The following is a 20,349-nucleotide window of genomic DNA, read 5'->3' on the forward strand; positions in this document are numbered from 1 at the left end:
GTGCCAGCCCTACCATTAGGCAGAATGAGGAGGCTACTTCAGGCAGGAGGGAGTGGAGGTGGAATACAGGTGACACCAGTGCAGAAATAAAACCCAACTGCCGGTCTGATCAGCTTTTATCTATGGAAAGGGAGTTGCTTTCTTGCTATTTGCCTCAGCCCCGGTTGAAATACAGGCAACCCCCCATTTACGTGGGAGTTACATTCCCAGGCACCAGGCATGGTAGTGAAATTGTGTATAATTGAAACCCATTGAAAAAGCTGCAAAAAGCCCTGCCCCACCCCTCCCCCATTCTGCCTTTTTTAGTGACGTTTCAGTGACGTCTTTATGACGTTTCTGGGTCACTTCCAGGTTGGGTGTGACGCATGTATACACAGTCATGCACATTTTGAATGCACATAAAGGGGAGCTGCTTGTATGTAGAAAAAGGAACTGCCAGACTGGAGCCAATCCTGCAGTGTCTATGCTGGGACCTATTGTGTCTCCCCCCTCAGCACAAGGGAGGTGCATCCAGTTGCAGAGCAGGATATTTGAAATAACACATATGCTGGTGCAAGTCCTCTTCATGAGTTACTTGAATGAATGAAGAGAGTCAGCCCAGTGGTCAGGGCTGCAGGGCCACACATTCAGCCCCGCCCCACTCCAAAGTTGTGTGGCTCCTCGCACCATTGACAACTTTATTATGATGTCTACAAGCGGAGGCTCCCAAGGTAATGTTGAGTCCCAGGCCATCACTCCACATTGGGAATGGGGGGGGGAGGACTCTAAACAAGTCCTTAAATTTAAAATTGTTAACAGTAAATGCACAGGTCCGCTCACTGTGCTCACCTACTTCATGTGGTAAACCATGCAGAGGCCTAAGCTTTTGCTGCATCTCCATCACTGCCTGGGTACCGATCTGAGTGGGTCAACAATAACAGTTCAGACTCTTGCCCCATTTACTTTGATTAACTCATTCCTTTTCATTTCTGAGTGGGGATCATTAGTGTCAACCATTTATCAGTGAAAACTGAAATCCCCAGGAGTTGACCACTTAGAAGTCTTTCTTGTTGTGTTCCTGGGTTAATAAACTTTTATCTTCTCAGCTTTTACTGTTATGTACTTAAGTTCTCACCCTGGGCCAGCAGGAGGATACTGTAGATAGTTTTCACTCAGGTCCACATATGCAAATGACGTTCAGTGATTGGATAGTTACAGAAAGTTGTTACAGTTGCATGGTACTGGAGCGCTATATAAGCAGGCTGGCTGAACCCTTCAGTTCTGTTCTGTTCTGGCCTGTGAATAAACAGGAGCTGTTTGAAGAATTGTTGTGTCGTCTGATATGGTCACCCACAACTTAACATTTACCATTCAGTAGATTCGGCTGAAAGGTCTCTCTTGGCAAAACCCCATACTGGTGCTAGAAGGGTGGAGTTGGGACAAGCAAATAAGTGGTGCAATGAGGCAAAGCAGAAGAGCTTTGCTGGGAACGGCTGTTAAAAGAACTGGACAAGAAGCAGGACTATGAAGTTTGCTTATAGGAAAACTACCACATTTTTAAACCAAAAGAGGGCCATTTTTTCCACCTTTTGCAATGAGCATATTCAGTTGTACTAACCATTCAGATATTACTTTATTAGTTGCAGATACAAAGTTAGACAAAGGCCTTGATTTACACAATTTGTTATGCTATTGCAATTAGAATGAAAGTATTTATAACAGTTGAGAGGAAGACTAAAAATGAGTCAGGGGATATTTGGGGGAAGAGAGGGAAAACAAGTGCAATGCATGCTTGGGAAAGCCTTCCAAATATTCAGGCTTAATGCAATGAAGGAAAGAGCAACAGGGAGGAATGCAACAGAGACAGTGGGGACCTTCATGAGGCAAGATGTTCCACAAAGCATCACCAACACCTGCTTTATGTCACACCTGATGCAAAGTTCTGGAGAACTCAGAAGCTTGACAGATTTTTTGATAATTCTCTTGGTCCTAATATCACTAGATTTTAGAACATAAATGCAGTTTACCAAATGTATGAGCAAAATTACAAAGAGACCAACTTTGTAGGCTTCAACTCTATGATATCTTAAGAGGCTTCAACTCTATTATATTAGATACCCATTTGACACAAATCTACTCATTTTTTATCTTTACTTGTTAGCCATCTAAACATCCCCTTTATATCCTGAATATTTCATTTGACACTAGAGTCAGCCGTTATACAAAAACATGAATTAACATGTGTTGCTGCATTGTAAGTCATTAATCAGTTGCAAGCACATGAGGACAGACAGCAATAATTTTGTAATGGAGCTAAATTACGTTTTAGCATGAGGAGCACAGCCATGTTTGAAGAAGGCAGTGGCAAAGCTGAACTCAGAGAAGGGAGACTTCAAAATGGGCTGGTGTGTTTCATGACTCACTAGCTAGTGCTGCAGTTCAGCCGAATCTGACACTACTGTTCCCTCCCTCCTGGAAGGAGAGCTCCAGCTCCTGCAAATCCAAGCCGCCTCCTCCTCTTAATTCCCTTCCTTTCTCCTTCCACTCTCTGGAAACTCAGGGACAGAGCAGAAACTTAATAATAATTGCAAACTAGGTGATAATTGTCACCCTCTGAGTCCTGGGCTCCCTCTCTTTTTTCCTCAAATTTGTCCTCAAGTCTCAGTAAATGATAGCTACAATCCTTGCAAGATGAAGTTTGCTTACTTTTTCCCAGCCTTCCTACTTCAGGGCTGCTTTCTTTTGAGAACAGTCCTTCCTCAAGCAACCGCAGTCTCCAATGGTGCAGCAACATTTCAAGGTAAGAAGATATTTTCACAGTGTGTTGCTTTCTCCTCGCTTATGCTTACTGCCTTCTGACTACGTTGAAATGAAACAACTGAGTATCAGTCCATGATCTGATGAAGCATCTGCCGTGTTATTTCAGATCAGAGTTTGGGAGTTGACTTTTATGCTAACTTTTAAGTTTGTCTGACTTATACAAATATGAAAATCAGTAATAGGACAGCAGTATATGCCCCACATTGGCAAGCAAGGGAGAGCAATCGTACATATGTTTTTTGCCAGAGATTCTTTTCTGTGCTGAGTTGCAGTACAAGCCAAGCCTGTATGTCCCAATAATACGGTGACTAATAAGCCGTTATGGAAGTCACCAGATTTTGCTAACTCTTTCAAAAATAACAAACTTGTATTCCTTCTTTGTTTTGAAGAACTCATTAAGGGATATCTGAGAATTATAGCCCCACTTTTTGATGAAGAAAGAGTAGTGCCTCTAGTGTAGTGAGCATTGAGCTTTGGAGATAAATACTCATGTTAAAAATGAAATGAAAATGAATACAAAAAATGGCCAAAAAAAGAAGAAGAAGAAAGCTGCAGAAGAAAAAAGGAAAGGAGGGTGTTTTATATGTACTTTTGACATAGCAGACATTCTTAATGTAATCATCTTTTTATATTAGAAAGAGGAAGTAGTGGCTCATTTTACTGTCTCAGGCTGCGTTCATTTTTCTTCAGTTTCCCTCTAAAAGGAATGCTCTTGAGCAGAGTCTTTCAACTGAATATCAACTGTGTTTATGTGTGTGTATATGTGTGTGCAGAATCACACCTGTTGGTCCTGTCTCTGACATCCATGTATTTGAGTGACGTGGGCACAGAGGCTTATGTGTGCATCCTCTAATAAGGGAGTTGGCTTTGGATGTGCAACTTACGCTCTCCATTGGCAGGCAACCCCCCACAGGCCCTCTGTGCAGATATCCTGAGAGCAGGAAGGTCAGGCATGGCAAGGGGAAGGGATCAAGATGCAATTCTGACCCCTTTCTCCACATGAAGATCTCTACAAAGATAATCCAGCTGCCCAAGGCTAGTGACAGTTTCTGGCATCTACAATATATGGATATTGTAGATGATATTCCAAAACCATAAGTAATAATTTTTAGAGGGTTTTAAACCTTATGACTAAAGCCATCCAGAGGGACCTTCTTTTCCTTTTCTTAGCTCGCAGATTTCCAGGCCAGAGACTGCTGTTGAGGCTCATTCAGAGGTGTCAACTTGAATAAAATACTGGGGGGGGGGGGTAAGCCCAGTCCCACATAATCGATCACAAGACGTGACACATACACACCATTTGTATGGCAATGCTCATCAACTTGGGGGGGCAGCCCCCTCAAATATTTTATTGGGGTGAGAAGGGAACTCTGCCCCTAGGAGTTGGCATCTATGGGTTCATTGGAGTTTCAGAAGTGAGTTGCCATGTTGGGGCGGGGGAATGGCAGGGTGATATTTGAGAAGCACGAAGTCCAATTCCTGTTTGGGTGTGAGGGCCTCTGCACTGTGGCCCACATGCCTCGTTTAATTTATATATATTGATTCATTTAAATTAGTTTAATAATAATAATGAGTGTTTACGTAGCACCATTTAAAGAGTTTCATGTCCCTTAGCTTGTGGAAGGTCATTCCTTTCTTTGAGCTCCATATTCAGAGGGTGGGGATGTATGAGGCTATGCGAGAGCTTTGTGCCTCCAGCCACCAGCCGAGCTCCAAGCAGATCAACAAAAGACAACACGCGGGCTAATAATGTATTGGCAATATTTATGAAACACTATTGTTTCTTAATTCATAAACAAAAGCCATATAATACGTGGAAGAAGTCACGGACTAATAGAAGTCAAAGAAATATTCCATCAACAGGCATGCTTGGAATGGTGTGTGACCACAAAGAAACACTGAAGTTGAGGCAGAAAGCCTTCTCACAGTTCATATATATATCAAAGTTTGGTGGAGAATGAACTGGAGCCGGGTGGTGCAGCAAACACAACAGTTCTTCCAGGATAATGAACTGTTTCAACGATATTTCTTCATCAGCACGTTAATATTCCCCAAAGAGCTCTCACTCAAAAGTATACTAGGCCGATCCAAGCAGAAGGAGGACCTCCTCATCTGCAGCTTAGGCTACAGTCCCAGTGGCTAAGGCCACTGCATTCAGTTTGGCTTACTTCCAAGTAAACAGGCAGAGGACACAGCAGTCTTACACAGCAGTCCTAAGAGGCGATAGGGAGACATACAGCCTCTTGCCTGCCAGGATGGAACGTGGGGGCATTTACACCCCCCTTTTCTGCCCCGGATCCAGTCTGGCACCACAGGGGCGCCCAGACCAGGCCCTTCTTCAGGATCTGGGGGGTCCATGGCTGTCCGTGCTCCATCCCACCCCCATAACGCACTGTTTGGGGGCTCTACAATAGGCTGCAGCTTGGGGAAACACTGTGGGCAGAAGTCGCCATGCTTTCCACAGCTGCAGCAGGACCCCCCTCTGACAGTGGAGCCCCGTGCAGGTGGAGGAAAGCAGATGGAGACACCCAGGGGTAGGACTACAGCTCTGGCTCCTCTGGACTGCTGTTCTATTGTGGGCGTCTTCTCCAACATGCTCTGGGCACAATAATTGTGCATCAGCAGTGGATGTATTCTGCTTTAGCTTGTGCTGTGATACTGCCTAATACCACCACATTCTTGCTGTTGAGAGGGGCACCGAAAGAAGGGCAAAAGTCAACCTGAACATTTGTGGCACAAAGCGATGGGATTTCAGCAGGAAGTTCCTAAATGTGCACTGACTAGAAAGGAAGCCGTGTGACTGCCCCATCAGTATGGAAAGAAGGGTCTTGTATGACACCCCCACCCCTGCAATAGCATCATGATCACAATAAAAAGGTTGTCTGGATGGGCTCTATGTCGCATAGGTACAACACTGCAATGCCATCCCCCCCCCCACCGAAAATGACCCTCTCAGGTGTACTTCATCATGAAGTATTGCAGACTTTCTGGAGAATCTTGTATTATAAAAAGTGTTCTTTTTAAACTTCCTCTTTCTCATTTTGAACAGATTGTCCTGTGGATCTGTTTTTCGTCTTGGATACCTCAGAGAGTGTTGCCTTAAGAGAAAAGCCTTTTGGGGCTTTGGTGGATCAAGTTAAAGCATTCACCAACCGATTCCTTGATAAGTTAACTGACAGGTAAATGTTGCATGAACTGCCCTGGTAATCCTACAACAAACATCTGATACGGTCTTTTGTCTTGTTCTAAACATTCAAGGCACATTTTTACACAGTAAGAATAGTAACTTCATTTGAAAAGCATGTGTTTTATGTGGGTTTTATACTTCCTAATCATTGTTCAAAATTCCTGCTGCATTTCATATGGAGAAGAATCTTCTGCAGTCTCCTGCTCTAAACTGCAGGTGGTAGTGGTATTCCTTTTCAAAATTCCTGGTCTTCTTTTATGTTTGGGCAGACCACTGTCAGGGGAAGAAATGCTGCTTTCATATTTAAGTAGAGCTGAATTTGTTTTCCTTACCTTACCTTTGTGCACCCTGATGAAACACAAGTTGATGTTTTTCTATTGTGGTGATAAGTTGTGTTTCCAGGTGGAGTGGAACCACTGGTGGTGGGGCCAAAGCAGGGTAAAGTTGCAATAACTGCAGGACAACCAACCATGATTTAAACAGGCCACAATTTTATTGATTACAGACATTAGAAGGTTTTGGCGCAGACATTGGGGGGGGGGTGTATCCTGAATCAACTGACCTGTCTGCCGGTTGATTATTTGGCAAGATTACCCAAAGTTAAGGATCACCCTATGATGTACATCAAATCAGGGTAACTCCCCCCCCATCACAATTTTTGGGGGTGGCATGACCCATCCACCCTCCCTCATCTGAGGTGTCCAGGCAGATGCACCTCCCAGGATCCCTTTAGGGGGATCCCCTGATCCTTTGGAGTGAGACCCTTGGCCATTTGGACTAAGGACTCAGCCTTATCCCCATCAACCTGTGACAGTGACTATGACGCAGGCAAAAACCCCAGACAGGCCCAATTTGTCTGAAGGCAAATTCTTCCCTGGCCCCAAAGCTGGCGAATAAAGGTTTCCATGGCAAGGTCCTCTGTGGGAGCTGCCTGCTTACCCTCGGGCAGCCCCACCACATCAAGAGCAGGGTGGGCAGGCAGGGAAACCAGCGACAACTGAGCTGTGGCCTGGGTGCCATGGCTTCTATAGCCAGAGAGTCTTCCCTCTGGCCAGTTCCCCAAACCATGCCCCATGGCTTCAACTGTGGGTGAGCCCTAGCAGCCAGTGGGCCCAGCGGAGGAAGAAGGGACGTCTTTCCCCAGCTGTACCAGAGCCAGGAGGCCGTTCCCACTTGATGCAGCTGCGCCAGAGCTCCACTTCTGCTCCACTTCTGGAGAAAGCTAAACATCTGTGTCAGGCTGCTATCAATGGCATGGGAGAAGGAACAAAGATTACTAAGATAGCAAGATAACCGAGACAAATGTGGTAGAAATATCAGGTCAGGGGTTTTTTTTTATTAAAAAAATGTCCAGCTTTTGCTGTTTATCTGAATCAGTGCTGATTTGTTAGGAGAGCAGATATGCAAAACACACTTTCTCCCCTCATGTGCTCCACCCTACAGCAGTATCCTTGAGGTGTCGGGGGTGTTATTGGGTTGCTGTTTTTATTTTGATTATGTATTTTGTGGTTTTGTATTTTGATTTTATTCTGTGAACCACCATGAGATGTCTGGGTATAAATTCAAAATAACAACAACCACCACAAGCCCACACCTGCAAGCAGCAGCCTTATGTGCCTCATGGCAAGAGATAGAATCATGCAGCCTCTCATTTCTGGTGTGTGAGTCAACAACAGGAAGGAAGGAAGGAAGGAAGGAAGGAAGGAAGGAAGGAAGGAAGGAAGGAAGGAAGGAAGGAAGGAAGGAAGGAGAGCAACAGCAGAAACCATCCATTCATCCTGCTCCCAGGGCATCCTGACACACAGGGGCAGCCCATCCAGTTTTGCTACCTGAGGCGAAATGTGAAGGTGCTGTTCCCCTGCAAGATCTTGGAGTGGATCTGCAAGCCACTTCCACTCCTCCTTGCTTCTCTGGTAGCAGTAGGAGGCTGCCTCAGTCCACCTCATGGGTGGGCCGGACCAGCTGGTACAGGATGCTGTGGGGAGCTTTCCCAGATGTACATTGTGACATATGTCTATTTTCTTTATAGATACTATCGGTGTGACCGGAATCTTGTGTGGAATGCGGGAGCCTTGCATTACAGTGATGAAGTGCAGCTGATCAAGGAGCTCAGCAGGATGCCTGCAGGGAGGGCAGACCTGAAGAACAGGGTCTCCTCCGTGGTTTCTATTGGCAAAGGCACCTACACAGACTGCGCCATCAAGAGAGGGATTGAAGAGCTGCTCATCGGGTAAGTGGGAACGCTAATTTTCTCATTCCGTCAACGGAGGAAGGGAAAAGTGGGAGGAAGATGGGATACCTGGGCAGCTTTTCTAGCCCTTTCCAGTGGACTGTAGCATTGGTGGCTTCGCAGCTGGCCCTTGGTGCCACAGCAGCCCGTTCATATACACCTAACAATTTCACTAGGCAAAAACATTGAATCCTGTGATAAATCATTTGGATTTTGGTACAGAATTTGAAACCAAATTTGTTGCCGTGTGGAGAAACCCTTGGAAACGGGAGGTTTGTTTTAGATGTGTGCTTTTGTGGGCCTGTACTAGTTTGCTCTTCAGACTTTCTGTTCTTTCTTATTGATGCGATTTCCCACACACTTGACATGCATCAGTGTCGTGCACACAGGCACAGATGCACACACTATCATGCACATTTGACCAGGGCTATGCCCAAGAGCAACTACCCAGCTTGAATGCGTGTGAACAGCACCAAGACAACCTAGCCCGAAAAGGGTCCCCTCTGGATTAAGGCTCTGAGCTGGTCCCCTAACATGTGCTTCCCCATCCCCCAGAGGTACGTTCTTTGGTGAGCCAAACCCGCTGCTCTGTGCCTCTCCCTGTCCCTGCCCAAATCCAAGCAGCAGAACTTTGCAGAGCCCTGAAAAGGGGACGTTTTCTTTTTAGGGTGGGGTACAGCCAAGCATTGGGAAATGCTGCAAATAGTATCCTTTTCCACCAGGGGCTCTTGGGCTGGTCGACTGGGATGAGCATCCTCTGCCTTGGCTCTCTGAGGCTTTGCTGTCTCCATCCCCTTTCCCATAGTTGTTTGGGTTGGGGAAGGAGGAGGTGGGGCAGTGGCAGGTGTTTTGCCCTTTACACCCAGAGCTCACAGTAACCTGACCCTTTGCAGCGGTGTGTGTGTGAGAGAGAGAGCAGACACGCAGCGACAAGGCTCTTTCCCATCAAATCAGTATCCTCCATCCCAACAAAATGCTAGTTTAATAAAAAGCACTCAGGTAAATTTATTGCACCATGGGGAAGCAGCTGTCACACAAGTGTGTGTGTGTCTCTGTGTGTGTGTGTGTGTGTGTGTGTGTGTGTGTGTGTGTGTGTGTACAGGGCTGGTCAGAGGGCGGCAAGGGACATTTGGCTTGGTCCTCAAGTTCAAAGGGGGGCTCATTAATTCTTTGGCATTTGATAAGTTTCGCAAGTTGTTTTTATGCACATTGGACCAACATGTGACAGCTTGGAACTGCAAAGCTAAGCTGCTCTAAGAGATGCCGTTTGGTAACATGCATTCTTGGGGTTAAGTGATATAGCTTTGATTGTATTAAAGAGTTTAAAATGTTTATGACTTGGTTTATGACTTGGTCCCTATACATTGGCTCTGGCGTAACCCCCCCCCCCCACTCTTCTTTACTAAGGACTCTGTGGCGGGGGGTGGGGGGCACTCTGTGAGCCAAAGTGGTGGCTTGGAGTCGGAGTCAGATTTATCTTCCCCTTGCTCTCTTCTTTTTTGAGGATGTTTGGGGGGGGGGGTCCAGCATATTTTGTTGCCCAGAAGGTCTTTTGAAGAGGAAGGGAGCAGCAATGCAGGCCAATTTTCCTCTCCCTTCCCCTCATTGCCCCAAAGGCCTTTTGAAAAGGGGAGGAGGATAAGTGAGGCCCCCGCCAAGGCTTCGAGACCTGTATTTGCTTTGGATTGCTTTGGGGGACCCTCACCTATGACCTCTAATCCAAAGCCATGCTGGGGGGGGGACACACCAAAGTTTCAATCCTCGCAATGACTTGCATTGACAAACTAAAATGGCCACGACTTTCTAGCCCCGCTCTCCACAAAGATGCATAAAGGCACAACAGGAATTGTTCCAAAATGGTTGCTCCTGTTTTTGTTGGTCTCATCTGCTGAGTCTGCCAGAGCCTCTTTCACAGGCAGGGGATAGACAAGTCCCTAATGCACTGAGGGTTTCAGGCCCATCGACTGCCCTCACCTGGTTTAGCTGGTCAGGGGAAGCTGTTATTGGGGGGCGGCCACTGTCCCAGACGGACAGCTTCTAGGAGCCACAGGTGAGAACTGAGTGCATGATGGGGACCAAAGGTGGGTCAACTACCCCAGAAAGAGCAGGACACGTCCCCCGCCATAGATATTACCCCACCCCTAATAATAATAATTTAAGGCACTCGCTCCCACTTGGAGAGTCTAGCCCTCCCTTTGTCACCTGGGGTGGTTAGAGCATGGCAGGCAAACCTGGAGACTTCAGGTTAGTCCTGGGGGTCTGGCAACCCTCTTGAAAGTGCATTCCTAACCTCGTCTACTCAGAATTAAGTTCTATTAAGTTGGATGGAGCTGAAGAGGAGGTTAAGGGGTGATATGATAGCCATGTTCAAATATATAAAAGAATGTCACATAGAGGAGGGAGAAAGGTTGTTTTCTGCTGCTCCAGAGAAGCGGACACGGAGCAATGGATCCAAACTACAAGAAAGAAGTTTCCACCTAAACATTAGGAAGAACTTCCTGACAGTAAGAGCTGTTTGACAGTGGAATTTGCTGCGAAGGAGTGTGGTGGAGTCTCCTTCTTTGGAGGTCTTTAAGCAGAGGCTTGACAACCATATGTCAGGAGTGCTCTGATGGTGTTTCCTGCTTGGCAGGGGGTGGGACTCGATGGCCCTTGTGGTCTCTTCCAACTCTATGATTCTATGATTCTACTTGGGGTAAGGAACACAGCCTAACTAGGCAGGAATCTGAGGCCTTTCCACTGTGCAGCTCCTGCCACTCATTCTGTGCGTTTAGTTCTCAGGCTTTCTGTCATGAGGATCATGTGTCTTTCTTCATCTGACGTGGAAGCAGGGAAAGAAGCAGCTTTTGGTTGCTGAATGGGAAGACTTGTATTGTCCTTCTGTGTTCACTCACCATTTTCAATTTTCATTATGAGTAGGGGCCTCAAATGTTGAAAGTGGCCTGGGCCTCTCTGGATTCTGAGAGAATCTGTGTGTGTTTATGTGGGGGTGGATTTTTTTTTCCCTCTAACAAAAAAAAAGTCAGTTTGATACTAGAACAAAATGTATTCCTTATTTACTTTGAAGAGTTTATTTAAGTCATAGAATTTGCGCTTTCTGATCACAATATTCGTAGTGAGATCTATTATTGCTTGCTTATTTCCTTCATAATTTACATTTACCCCACATTCTGTAGGGTGTTGAACGCACATAACAAAATCATAAGCTATTTAATTTAAACATCATTACAAATTGCATCGCATCAATAAAAACAGTTCAGCCACAGTGTCAAAAACAGTGAGACTCATTTACAGACCTCCGCCAAATTCCTGTGTGAACAAATGTGCTTTGGGTATGTTTAGCCTGGAAAAGAGGAGACTGAGAGGAGATAAGAGATCCATCTTCAAATATCTCAAGGGCTGTCACATGGCAGAAGGAGCAAGCTTGTTTTCTCCTGCTCCAGAGGGTAGGACCTGAACCAATGGTTTAAAATGACAAGAAAGGAGATTCTGAATAAATATACTGTATGGAAAAACTGTTTGATGGTGGAACAGTCTCCTCAGGGAGGTTGTGGACTCTCCTTCTTTGGAGGTTGAGAATGAGGGTGGATCTACACACCAGGAAGGGGGGTCGGGATGCTATAAATAAGTCAGAAATAAAATTGTTATAACAAAAGGGAAAAAAGCGCTATGGAAAAGCACTTAGATTTTTTCTTTGCTCTCTGGTGCCATCTGGTGTTGCATGTTTATAACACATTCAAAATGCTGTTTTTTGACTAAGGTAGCTGAGTGCCTTGCAGGGGGTTGGACTGCATGACCCTTGGGGTCCCTTCCAACTCTACAATTCTATGATAATGTGTTTTGTTACGTTTCTAGCATATTGCTGGCTGAGTGGGGTTCATCGGCAAATGCAAACCTATATATCTTTGTGCAATTAGACATTACAATTGGTACAGCAGGTGGCTATGCCATTGCAAGCCTTTAGGACTGATGCTTTGGAGTTCTCATATTATAAAGACAGTATGGCGGCACTAGTGGGTTTGATTTCTTCCCCCTGCAGAGGATCTCATAAGAATGAAAATAAATACCTGATTGTGGTGACAGATGGACACCCCTTGGAAGGCTACAAAGAGCCCTGCGGCGGATTGGAAGATGCTGCAGCTGAAGCGAAACATCTGGGGATCAAAGTGTTCTCCATTGCCATATCTCCAGACCATCTGGTATGAAATGCACACACACGGATGCTATTAGAGCACTTGCTGCACATAAATAGAGAGAATCAAAGCAGAAACAGGATATTACTTAGTAGATCTGGTAGATCCTTTGTCTCCCAACATCCCTACCATGACCTGGAAGATAGGTGAAAGGCCTCTCTCTAAACCTTGGATTTTAATAATCTCTGAGGCATTGCTAGATCTCCATGGAAATACAGTATTTCCAGAAATTATTCTGTTCTGCCACTGAAGCCAGGGCTAAGAAGAGGAAGAAAGCTAAGTCCACAATTCCACACCCATTTCCTCTCTCCACCAATTTGTATGTGTGAAAAGGCTTTCATTAGAGGTCATTTTTGCCTGTAATGCAGGTGAGGGAAAAGTGACAGCTACGTAAGGTTTACCCCACAGGTTTTGTGAGTCAAAACCAGTAACTACTACTAAGAAGTTATGGACAAAATATCAAGCCTTGAACAACCACTTTCTGCATTGGCAGCAATCACCCAGTCTCTTCGGGTTAGGAAACCATGAGTAAAGTCTCAGTATGTCCAGATCTGGAAGAAGAGTGAGTCAAAACCTTCCTGCTAGATAGTCCTAGAAAATGCTCTTCATCTCAACTATGATTTGAAGTTTGTTTTAGTTCACCTCAAGGTTGAAATCTGGCTCCCTGAAGGAACATAATTTTCTCAAAGAGCTCCACATCACCCCTATCAGATCGCAGCGCCTGCCAAACATTGCTGTCAGAATTTTGTTTACAATCAGCTTCAGTGGACATGCTCAAGTCCCCCCCCCCATTAATAAATTCCTCCAGTTTCCCTGTAAATTGTTTTGTCAAAAAGTAAAGAATCAGTTTCAACAAACTTTGCCCACATCCAAGAGAAAATAATTCAGTTAAAATGTCTTATATTAAATGTACATTTTGTCTGCAGTATTCCTGCAGTTTATGTCATGAAAACAAGACTCTTGTCTATAGATAGGGCTGGCAGATGGTGCCTAAACAGCCTTCATCCAGCATTTCTGGCTCTTGGGTCCTTCCAATGGTGACTGCCCAGCCAACTCCCCTGTATGGTTTGTAGGTAGCTATAACCAGCCTACTCTTAGAGAACGACTTTTAGAGATTGTGATTGCATTGTAAGCTTCATGTGACTACATTTATCTCCTAGCTTTCTGTAGCAAGTTTCTTCATTGCAGTGCCACCCGATGAACAGAATTACATCAGTTCAGCAGCCCCAAGGAACTTAGATTTGGGTGAGAAAGTAGCATTCCTTCCAAATTCCCCGGTTTCTCATTTCTGCCCATGTGCTTCTTTTGTCCTAGGAATCTCGGCTCGGTGTGATTGCCACAGACCATTCCTATCGTGAGAATTTCACAGCAACTGGACGTCCAGCACGTGATATTGACAGCACAATTGACAAAATCACTGCTAGAATTGTATGTATCTGTCTTCCCTACTCTGTTTGTTCCGAGTCAAATACATTGAACCATCTTGTGCCTCATATGACTTCTTTGTTGTTTATTTATTTCAGACAGAGACAGTGGAGCAAGAGGTAAGCTGTTTTTCCACCAAGGAATAATTTCCGACTTTTACAATTTCCCTGTATGTTTCCATCATCTATTCTCCAGTAGAACTTCAGCTTGCAGAGCAAATGTAAACCTGAGACCCAGGATTCTCTTTTTCCATTGCCTGTGTGTCAGAAAAAGGAAATTATTTTGCTCACAGAATCACGAGTCAGAGTTTGGCTGAGCATTCCATGCCAAGCAGAAACACTTTACTGGGCCTGTACATTAGCTTCTTAAAAGCTAATTATACGGTGGCTGAAACTTCCTCTCCTCTCTGCTTCCCTGAATTTTGGGGCAGTCATGGGGAGTGATAACATGAGATTCCTTTGTAGGTGGAAGTTATAGATGACTGTAAAGGGAATTGGGGTTGCTCGTGCGTAAGTGGCCGCTGCTTTTGGCAACGTTCCCTGGCTAAACTTTTCCCTGGCTGAACAGCACTTTCTCCGTGGCTGTGTCAGTCACTGGCAGAATCCGTCAGTGGGCGTTTCCTGAACTTCTTCCAACATAAAAGCTCTTTGACACCAAGTCTCCGCCTAGCCTCCCTGCACGGACGTTTTCTGCGCAGAGTAGGTGTGGCCAGCGGAGGTCCTGGGCTCTCCCCGCTGGTCTCTGTGGAAGAGTCTTGGAGCCATCTCTCCGACGTCCCTTCCGGCTCTCTTTTCTTCCTGGTGTCACGCTGATCTCCTTCCTCCGATGAAGTGTTCCCTCTGTCCCGGCTGGGCCCTTCTCCTGCATCGCTAGGGAGCCTCACCTCCACTCTTGGCTCCGATTCCCTGACAATGACCACCTGCTCACAAAGTTTCTGCTTCCAGACAGGCATCTGGTCATCCCTTTCCACCCTAAAGTACCCACCAACTGGAGCACAATGGAGAGGAACCCTTGGTCCAAGCTGAGGCTGCTTGTCAGTATAGAAGGGTTTTGAGGAGAAAGGCCTAAAGGACCGATTGCATTATTCAAGGAGCAAAATAGACTCCAGTGCAGTTGGCACATTCAAATACATTGCATGCTTTGCAGGAAAAAGTCACATGCAAATAGACCATTTTATTCCATTTAAAGGGACATTTGTTTCAGATTTGCCAACATTTTGGTGTATAGTCAAGCAATGGAACTTTGCTGGGGTTCTTAGTGTGGTCTTTTGCTTCAGTTTACCAATCTTGGTACTCAGTGGATTAGTTTGCCATCTATCACATGGAAGCCTATGGCACATCTCTAACTCCCCCTAGGGCTGACCAAAGCAAACCTTGGGGGATATGTTAAACTGTAGTTCATTGCATAAACATGAATAAATGGTTTTTCTGCTAGATTAGTAGAGAAAGAGTGCGTGTTCTGTGAAATTTGTTTCCCGGTGAGTCCTTTGCTCTTCCTCTAATGGTATACTTTCTCTTTCTTGGCAGTGCTGCTCATATGAATGCCAGGTGAGTGTCTATCTAATAATATAAATTATATTTAATGTCAAAATGGTCCCATTTCTCTGTTCAAATCACTAATTCTTCACTGTTCTTTTTGCAGCCTGCTCGAGGGCCCCCGGGACCATTAGGGGATCCAGGATATGAGGTTGGTATTTTACTCAATTTGTCACACCTATAAGGCTGAATGTGGAAAATCTAACAAGTTTTGAGGAATACACTGCCACTGGTGGGACAAGGAGACTGACAGTGGCGAAAACATGTGACATTTGCAAGGTATTCCACCCTTCCAGTTTTTCAGCCAGTGACACAACCATCTTTGTCTACTGCTGGTCAATGCCAGGTGAGTAAATGGGAAAATAGAAGCCAGCCAGGATTTAATCCTGAATGAGCTTAAAGGTGCTGCTGGATCTAGCACCACACTGGGATGTACAGGCGGCACTGATAGCTGGAGTGCACTTTAATAGCTTAGATTTGCCAGCTGCAACTTTTCCTGGAAAGAAATTGCTTAGCCACAGTGATTCTTGCCTTATTCACATCTGGATTAGTCCACTGAAATGAGCTCCTTGAAAAGTAATTAGAAACACCACTTAGTTCCAAATGCATCTGCTTGAGGGTTGCTGGTGCAAGCTGTGTGCAGAATGCGATCCCAATTTTGCAGTAGCTTAACTGTCTTCCGGTTTGCTTCCAGGCAATATTTAAAGGGATGACTTGAATCGCCAGAGCTCTAAGTGGGATCGAACCAGGATACTTTAAGAAATAAGAGCTGCCTTCTCCCATAAGAACTTACCAGTGTGATGAGATCTTTCTTAGGGGTCCCATTTCATATGCTTCCATTGTCCAAAGTACAAGGGGTGTCAGGTGTACATGTGAGCTTGCAGAAGAACCAAAGAGCACAGCATAAATTTCAAAGGGTGTTTTTTAAAAATTGTTTTTACTGAAGATTTTTTTGTGATACAAAGCAAGCAAATAAGTAAGGAAATGTACATATAACATATCCACTTTCAATTCATAGTCTTTTTCAGAGTTCATTTACATTCTGTATAAAACACTATTGTCCCAGACATTGGGGGGAAAGAGGAGGAGGAGACATACCTCCACATGTGGTGGGAATGCCCCAAAGTTCAATCTTTTTGGATATCAGTGCTGCTGGAAATCTCCACAGGGTGTATCTTTTTAAAAAACTATATTATTATGATAACCTTTTTTGTTTAAATTGTAGTGTGGAGACTTTTAGATTAAAAGCAGGTTGCAAATACTTTAATTAATAAATGCTATGACGTGGGTGGTGCTGTGGGTTAAACCACAGAGCCTAGGACTTGCCGATCAGAAGGTCGGCTGTTCGAATCCCCGTGACGGAGTGAGCTCCTGTTGCTCGATCCCTGCTCCTGCCAACCTAGCAGTTCAAAAGCACGTCAAAGTGCAAGTAGATAAATAGGTACCGCTCTGGCGGGAAGGTAAACGGCGTTTCCGTGCGCTGCTCTGGTTCGCCAGAAGCGGCTTAGTCATGCTGGCCACATGACCCGGAAGCTGTACGCCGGCTCCCTCGGCCAATGAAGCGAGATGAGCGCCAGAACCCCAGGGTCGGCCACGACTGGACCTAATGGTCAGGGGTCCCTTTACCTTTACCTATGTTGTAGTGATGTCTATCATTTGTCTAATGTTGTCGTTACGTGTAATTTAGACTTCCTTCTGTGTTGCAAAGGACCAACTACTTAAAGCTGCCTTTGAAAATGTCTGCAGTGTGGCAGATTTTTTAAAAAACAAACAGATTTACAAGAACAACGTGGTGGTGGCTTCACCAGTTAAATGGGCTCTTGGAAGGAAACTCATCTCATTCACAAGTCTGAGGATATTCTTGGTTCCCCATACATACTTCCCCCCACCCCATGCATTTGTATAGAATTGTAGAGTTGGAAGGTATCCCAAGGGTCTCCTAGTCCACATAGCTGTCAACTTTGCCCTTTTCTTGCAAGGAATCCTATTCGAAATAAGGGAATTTCCCTTTAGAAAAGAGAAACGTTGACAGCTATGCCTAGTCCAACCTCCTGCAATGGAGGAATCCTAGTCTATGGAACTGAATTTAAAATCAAAATTGTGTCTCATGTTTACTTCTGTTTTGTTTCAGGGAGAAAGGGGAAAACCTGGCCTTCCTGGTGAAAAAGGAGATGCTGGAGAACCTGTAAGTCGCGTTATTTGACTGGGAAATAATCAAGTAAAATAAAACTTTGTTTAGGGAAACCTATTGAGAAACCTTCTCTGGGTGCTGTAAAAGCTGATTCATGCTATTTACACATTTACTCAGATGACCACCATAATTTATTTTTTAAAATTTTTAAATCTGAAGATCTCAGGGCAATTCGCAACATAAAAATACAAAATAAGAACACAAATTATGAAGCAAGATTATGAAGGGAAGATTTATTTATAAAAATCAAAGGCCCTCATTTGTCATTGCATCTTCTGTAGCAATGCCCTTGCATACCCTTCTGAAGGTCGCTGAATGGAGCCCAGGCAGATAAAAATGCAAGTACCAAAGACACTTCAAGCGAGAGACTGTACACAAGTGTTTATATGCTGAGCCAAGAAGGGTGACGTGAAGTGCACTGATATATTGCATAAATGAAACCTGGTGGAATGGAGAGAACCAGTCGGACATAGCTATCTCAGTATATAAACTCTACAGGAAGGGCAGAGAAGGATGTGCCAGAGGTGGTGTCGCTCTGTACATCAAAGGGAGCACTAAGCCCAGCAAGCTAGATATCCCAAGAGGGGAAGACTGCTCCACAGAATCATTGTGGGTGGTGATACTGATGGTCCGTGAGTGAAGCGATTTCCCCTGACCCTGGGGGGAGTTTACAAAGCTAATTACCCTCTGTCATCTTTCTTTATTCCTTTGCCAATGATCTCCGGTTGCCGTGGGAGCTACTCCATTAAGGCAATTGGATCCGGAAGCCTCAACCCAGAACCTCACCTTGAGTGGGGCCCAGCATGAGACAGCCAGACTTGAGAGCCATTGGTGGATCTTCCCCTCTGCTACTCCTTGGCCCTCATGAGGGTTTCTCTGCCTGTTAAGTAAGATTGGCAAGAGGCCTCAACCAGGCTTAGGCTACATTGAGTCACCCCACCCCTATATTTCCAGCCCTTTAACTTACATCTCTTTTTTGCCAGGTGTTGGCCAAGAAGCCAACAGTAACATATTCTACCCTCAGATTTATTTATTTGTTGCCTGCCTTTGGGGATCCACCTCTTTCAAAGCAAAAACAAGGCAGGGTTATTCGGTCCTCTTTGGGATACAATTTGCTAACAGGGTGGAGTGTATATATATATATATTCCTTGTTCCCTCCTCTTTAAAAAACCAAACCAAACCTGGGTACTTTTAGTTTGGGAGGTGGCGAGGTTCTCCCACATCTCCAAAGGGATGGTTACTTATATTGTTTGTTTTTAGTTTGGAAGATCAGGAAACAGCACTTCGTTCATTTACATTTTTTCCTTTGGTTTCATTTTCATGTACTTATTAGGTAGGGGTTTTTTCCTTGGGTTTTCATTCTGATTTTAGTGGGGAGATTGAATGCTTTCCCTGGCTGTCCAGAAAACTAATTGAATTTCCATCAGCCAGTTAACCAGTTAGAGGTTTCGGGGCATGATCAGAGCTGCAGACCCACAAGAGCTTCCCCTTCTCATCCACGAAGGGAGAAACAACCCAGGCAAAGGCGTCTCTTTCACAAAGCTTTTAGAGTTTGCTGACTGCTGGTTTTATAAGCCAGACTGCTGTTGGCATTTTTATTCACTCAGCTGTTTGGACTGTATGTAATGAGTGTTGGTTTTCTTTTAGTTTCCTTTGTAGCCAATCACATTGTGGATCGAAAGTGGGGTACAAATAGTTTTATGTATTTAAACAGTAAATTAAATACACTGGGAGTCATCAAGTGAAGACAGGATTCTAAAGGCAGTTTGAATGCCTCCTTTCTATATCCCTGGGCCTTCATTTTCTGAGCAAAGAATGTGTGTTGCAACTTACTTTCACCACAGTTAGGGCTCGTTTACATGCCGCTTCTTCCGTGCCTAGAGATCATGGGGCTGGGTGCCTTTCCACTTGTCCCATGCTTTCTAGGGATGAATCCAAGTGGTTTTGACTTTGCAAAGCTGGTTTCCCTGGGAAAACCCACTCCAGTGCTGAACTGGAGCAAATGTCAATCTGCAAAAACCCAACTGATGTTTGCTTCAAATTCAGCAGCAAAGGTTGGGTTTTCCCAGGCGAAAATGGTGGGATGAACCCTTAGAATGGCTGCTTGTCTTCACCCACAATGACATAGACGGAGTACATTAAAAGTTATAGAATGTTATTAATGTACAATCTTTCATGTCCTGTCCATTATAATAAAATTGCTTTTGCCTAAAAATCTTCAGATACTAGTGCATATGACAGCAGATGTCTGATTACTTTGTGCAAAGTGGTTTGTGACTTTTCTTATTATTATTTTATTCTAGGGGAAGCAAGGTGACCCAGGACCCATTGGTTACCAAGGCATGAAGGTATACTGTTGGTTAACGGATTGCTTAATTTGACTTTCTATAGTTAAATTTTGTCTCATTTCTTCATTTTGTAATGTGTTTTTCCCCTTGTCCTGTTTAGGGAGAAAAAGGTACCCGAGGTGACAAGGTGAGTGTGCCATTGATTAACAGTGCAACCCTACAGAAGGCAAAGAGTCTGCTCAATAATAATATTAAAAAATCCAAAATGGTCCAGCAAGTCCACTCATCCTCATGGTGCCACGGTGTTGCTGGTGTCAAGGACCCAGAGAAGAATCCCAGGATTGGCCTCCTGTCCTGATGGGCGGAGCCAGTGAAAGCCCACGCTGCCTATCAGGAGCCAGATCCTAGCCTGCACCCAAAATTGACGAATGGAGGTGCAGGCTCGGATCCAGGCTGGCCAGGGGGCGGAGCTGATGGAACAGAAGGGCTTCTCTCCCGTC

The 20,349-nt window shown here is 44.9% G+C and overlaps 1 protein-coding gene across 1 annotated transcript in view; it reads left to right on the forward strand.

The window, feature by feature from the left end:
- Positions 1-2,407: 2,407 nt before the first annotated feature.
- COL6A1 (collagen type VI alpha 1 chain) overlaps positions 2,408-20,349 on the forward strand; it is a 47,286-nt gene continuing 29,344 nt past the window's right edge. Inside the window, exons 1-11 of the mRNA XM_081899531.1 lie at positions 2,408-2,779; positions 5,849-5,978; positions 8,016-8,216; positions 12,256-12,415; positions 13,724-13,837; positions 13,933-13,953; positions 15,361-15,381; positions 15,476-15,520; positions 17,501-17,554; positions 19,865-19,909; positions 20,010-20,036. Coding sequence (XP_081755657.1) covers positions 2,671-2,779; positions 5,849-5,978; positions 8,016-8,216; positions 12,256-12,415; positions 13,724-13,837; positions 13,933-13,953; positions 15,361-15,381; positions 15,476-15,520; positions 17,501-17,554; positions 19,865-19,909; positions 20,010-20,036 — 927 coding nt within the window. The 5' untranslated portion in view covers positions 2,408-2,670. The remainder of the gene's footprint in view (positions 2,780-5,848; positions 5,979-8,015; positions 8,217-12,255; positions 12,416-13,723; positions 13,838-13,932; positions 13,954-15,360; positions 15,382-15,475; positions 15,521-17,500; positions 17,555-19,864; positions 19,910-20,009; positions 20,037-20,349) is intronic.

The sequence above is a fragment of the Podarcis melisellensis genome (genome assembly GCF_964234715.1).
Source record: "Podarcis melisellensis genome assembly, chromosome: 1".
Classification (NCBI taxonomy): Eukaryota; Metazoa; Chordata; class Lepidosauria; order Squamata; family Lacertidae; genus Podarcis; species Podarcis melisellensis.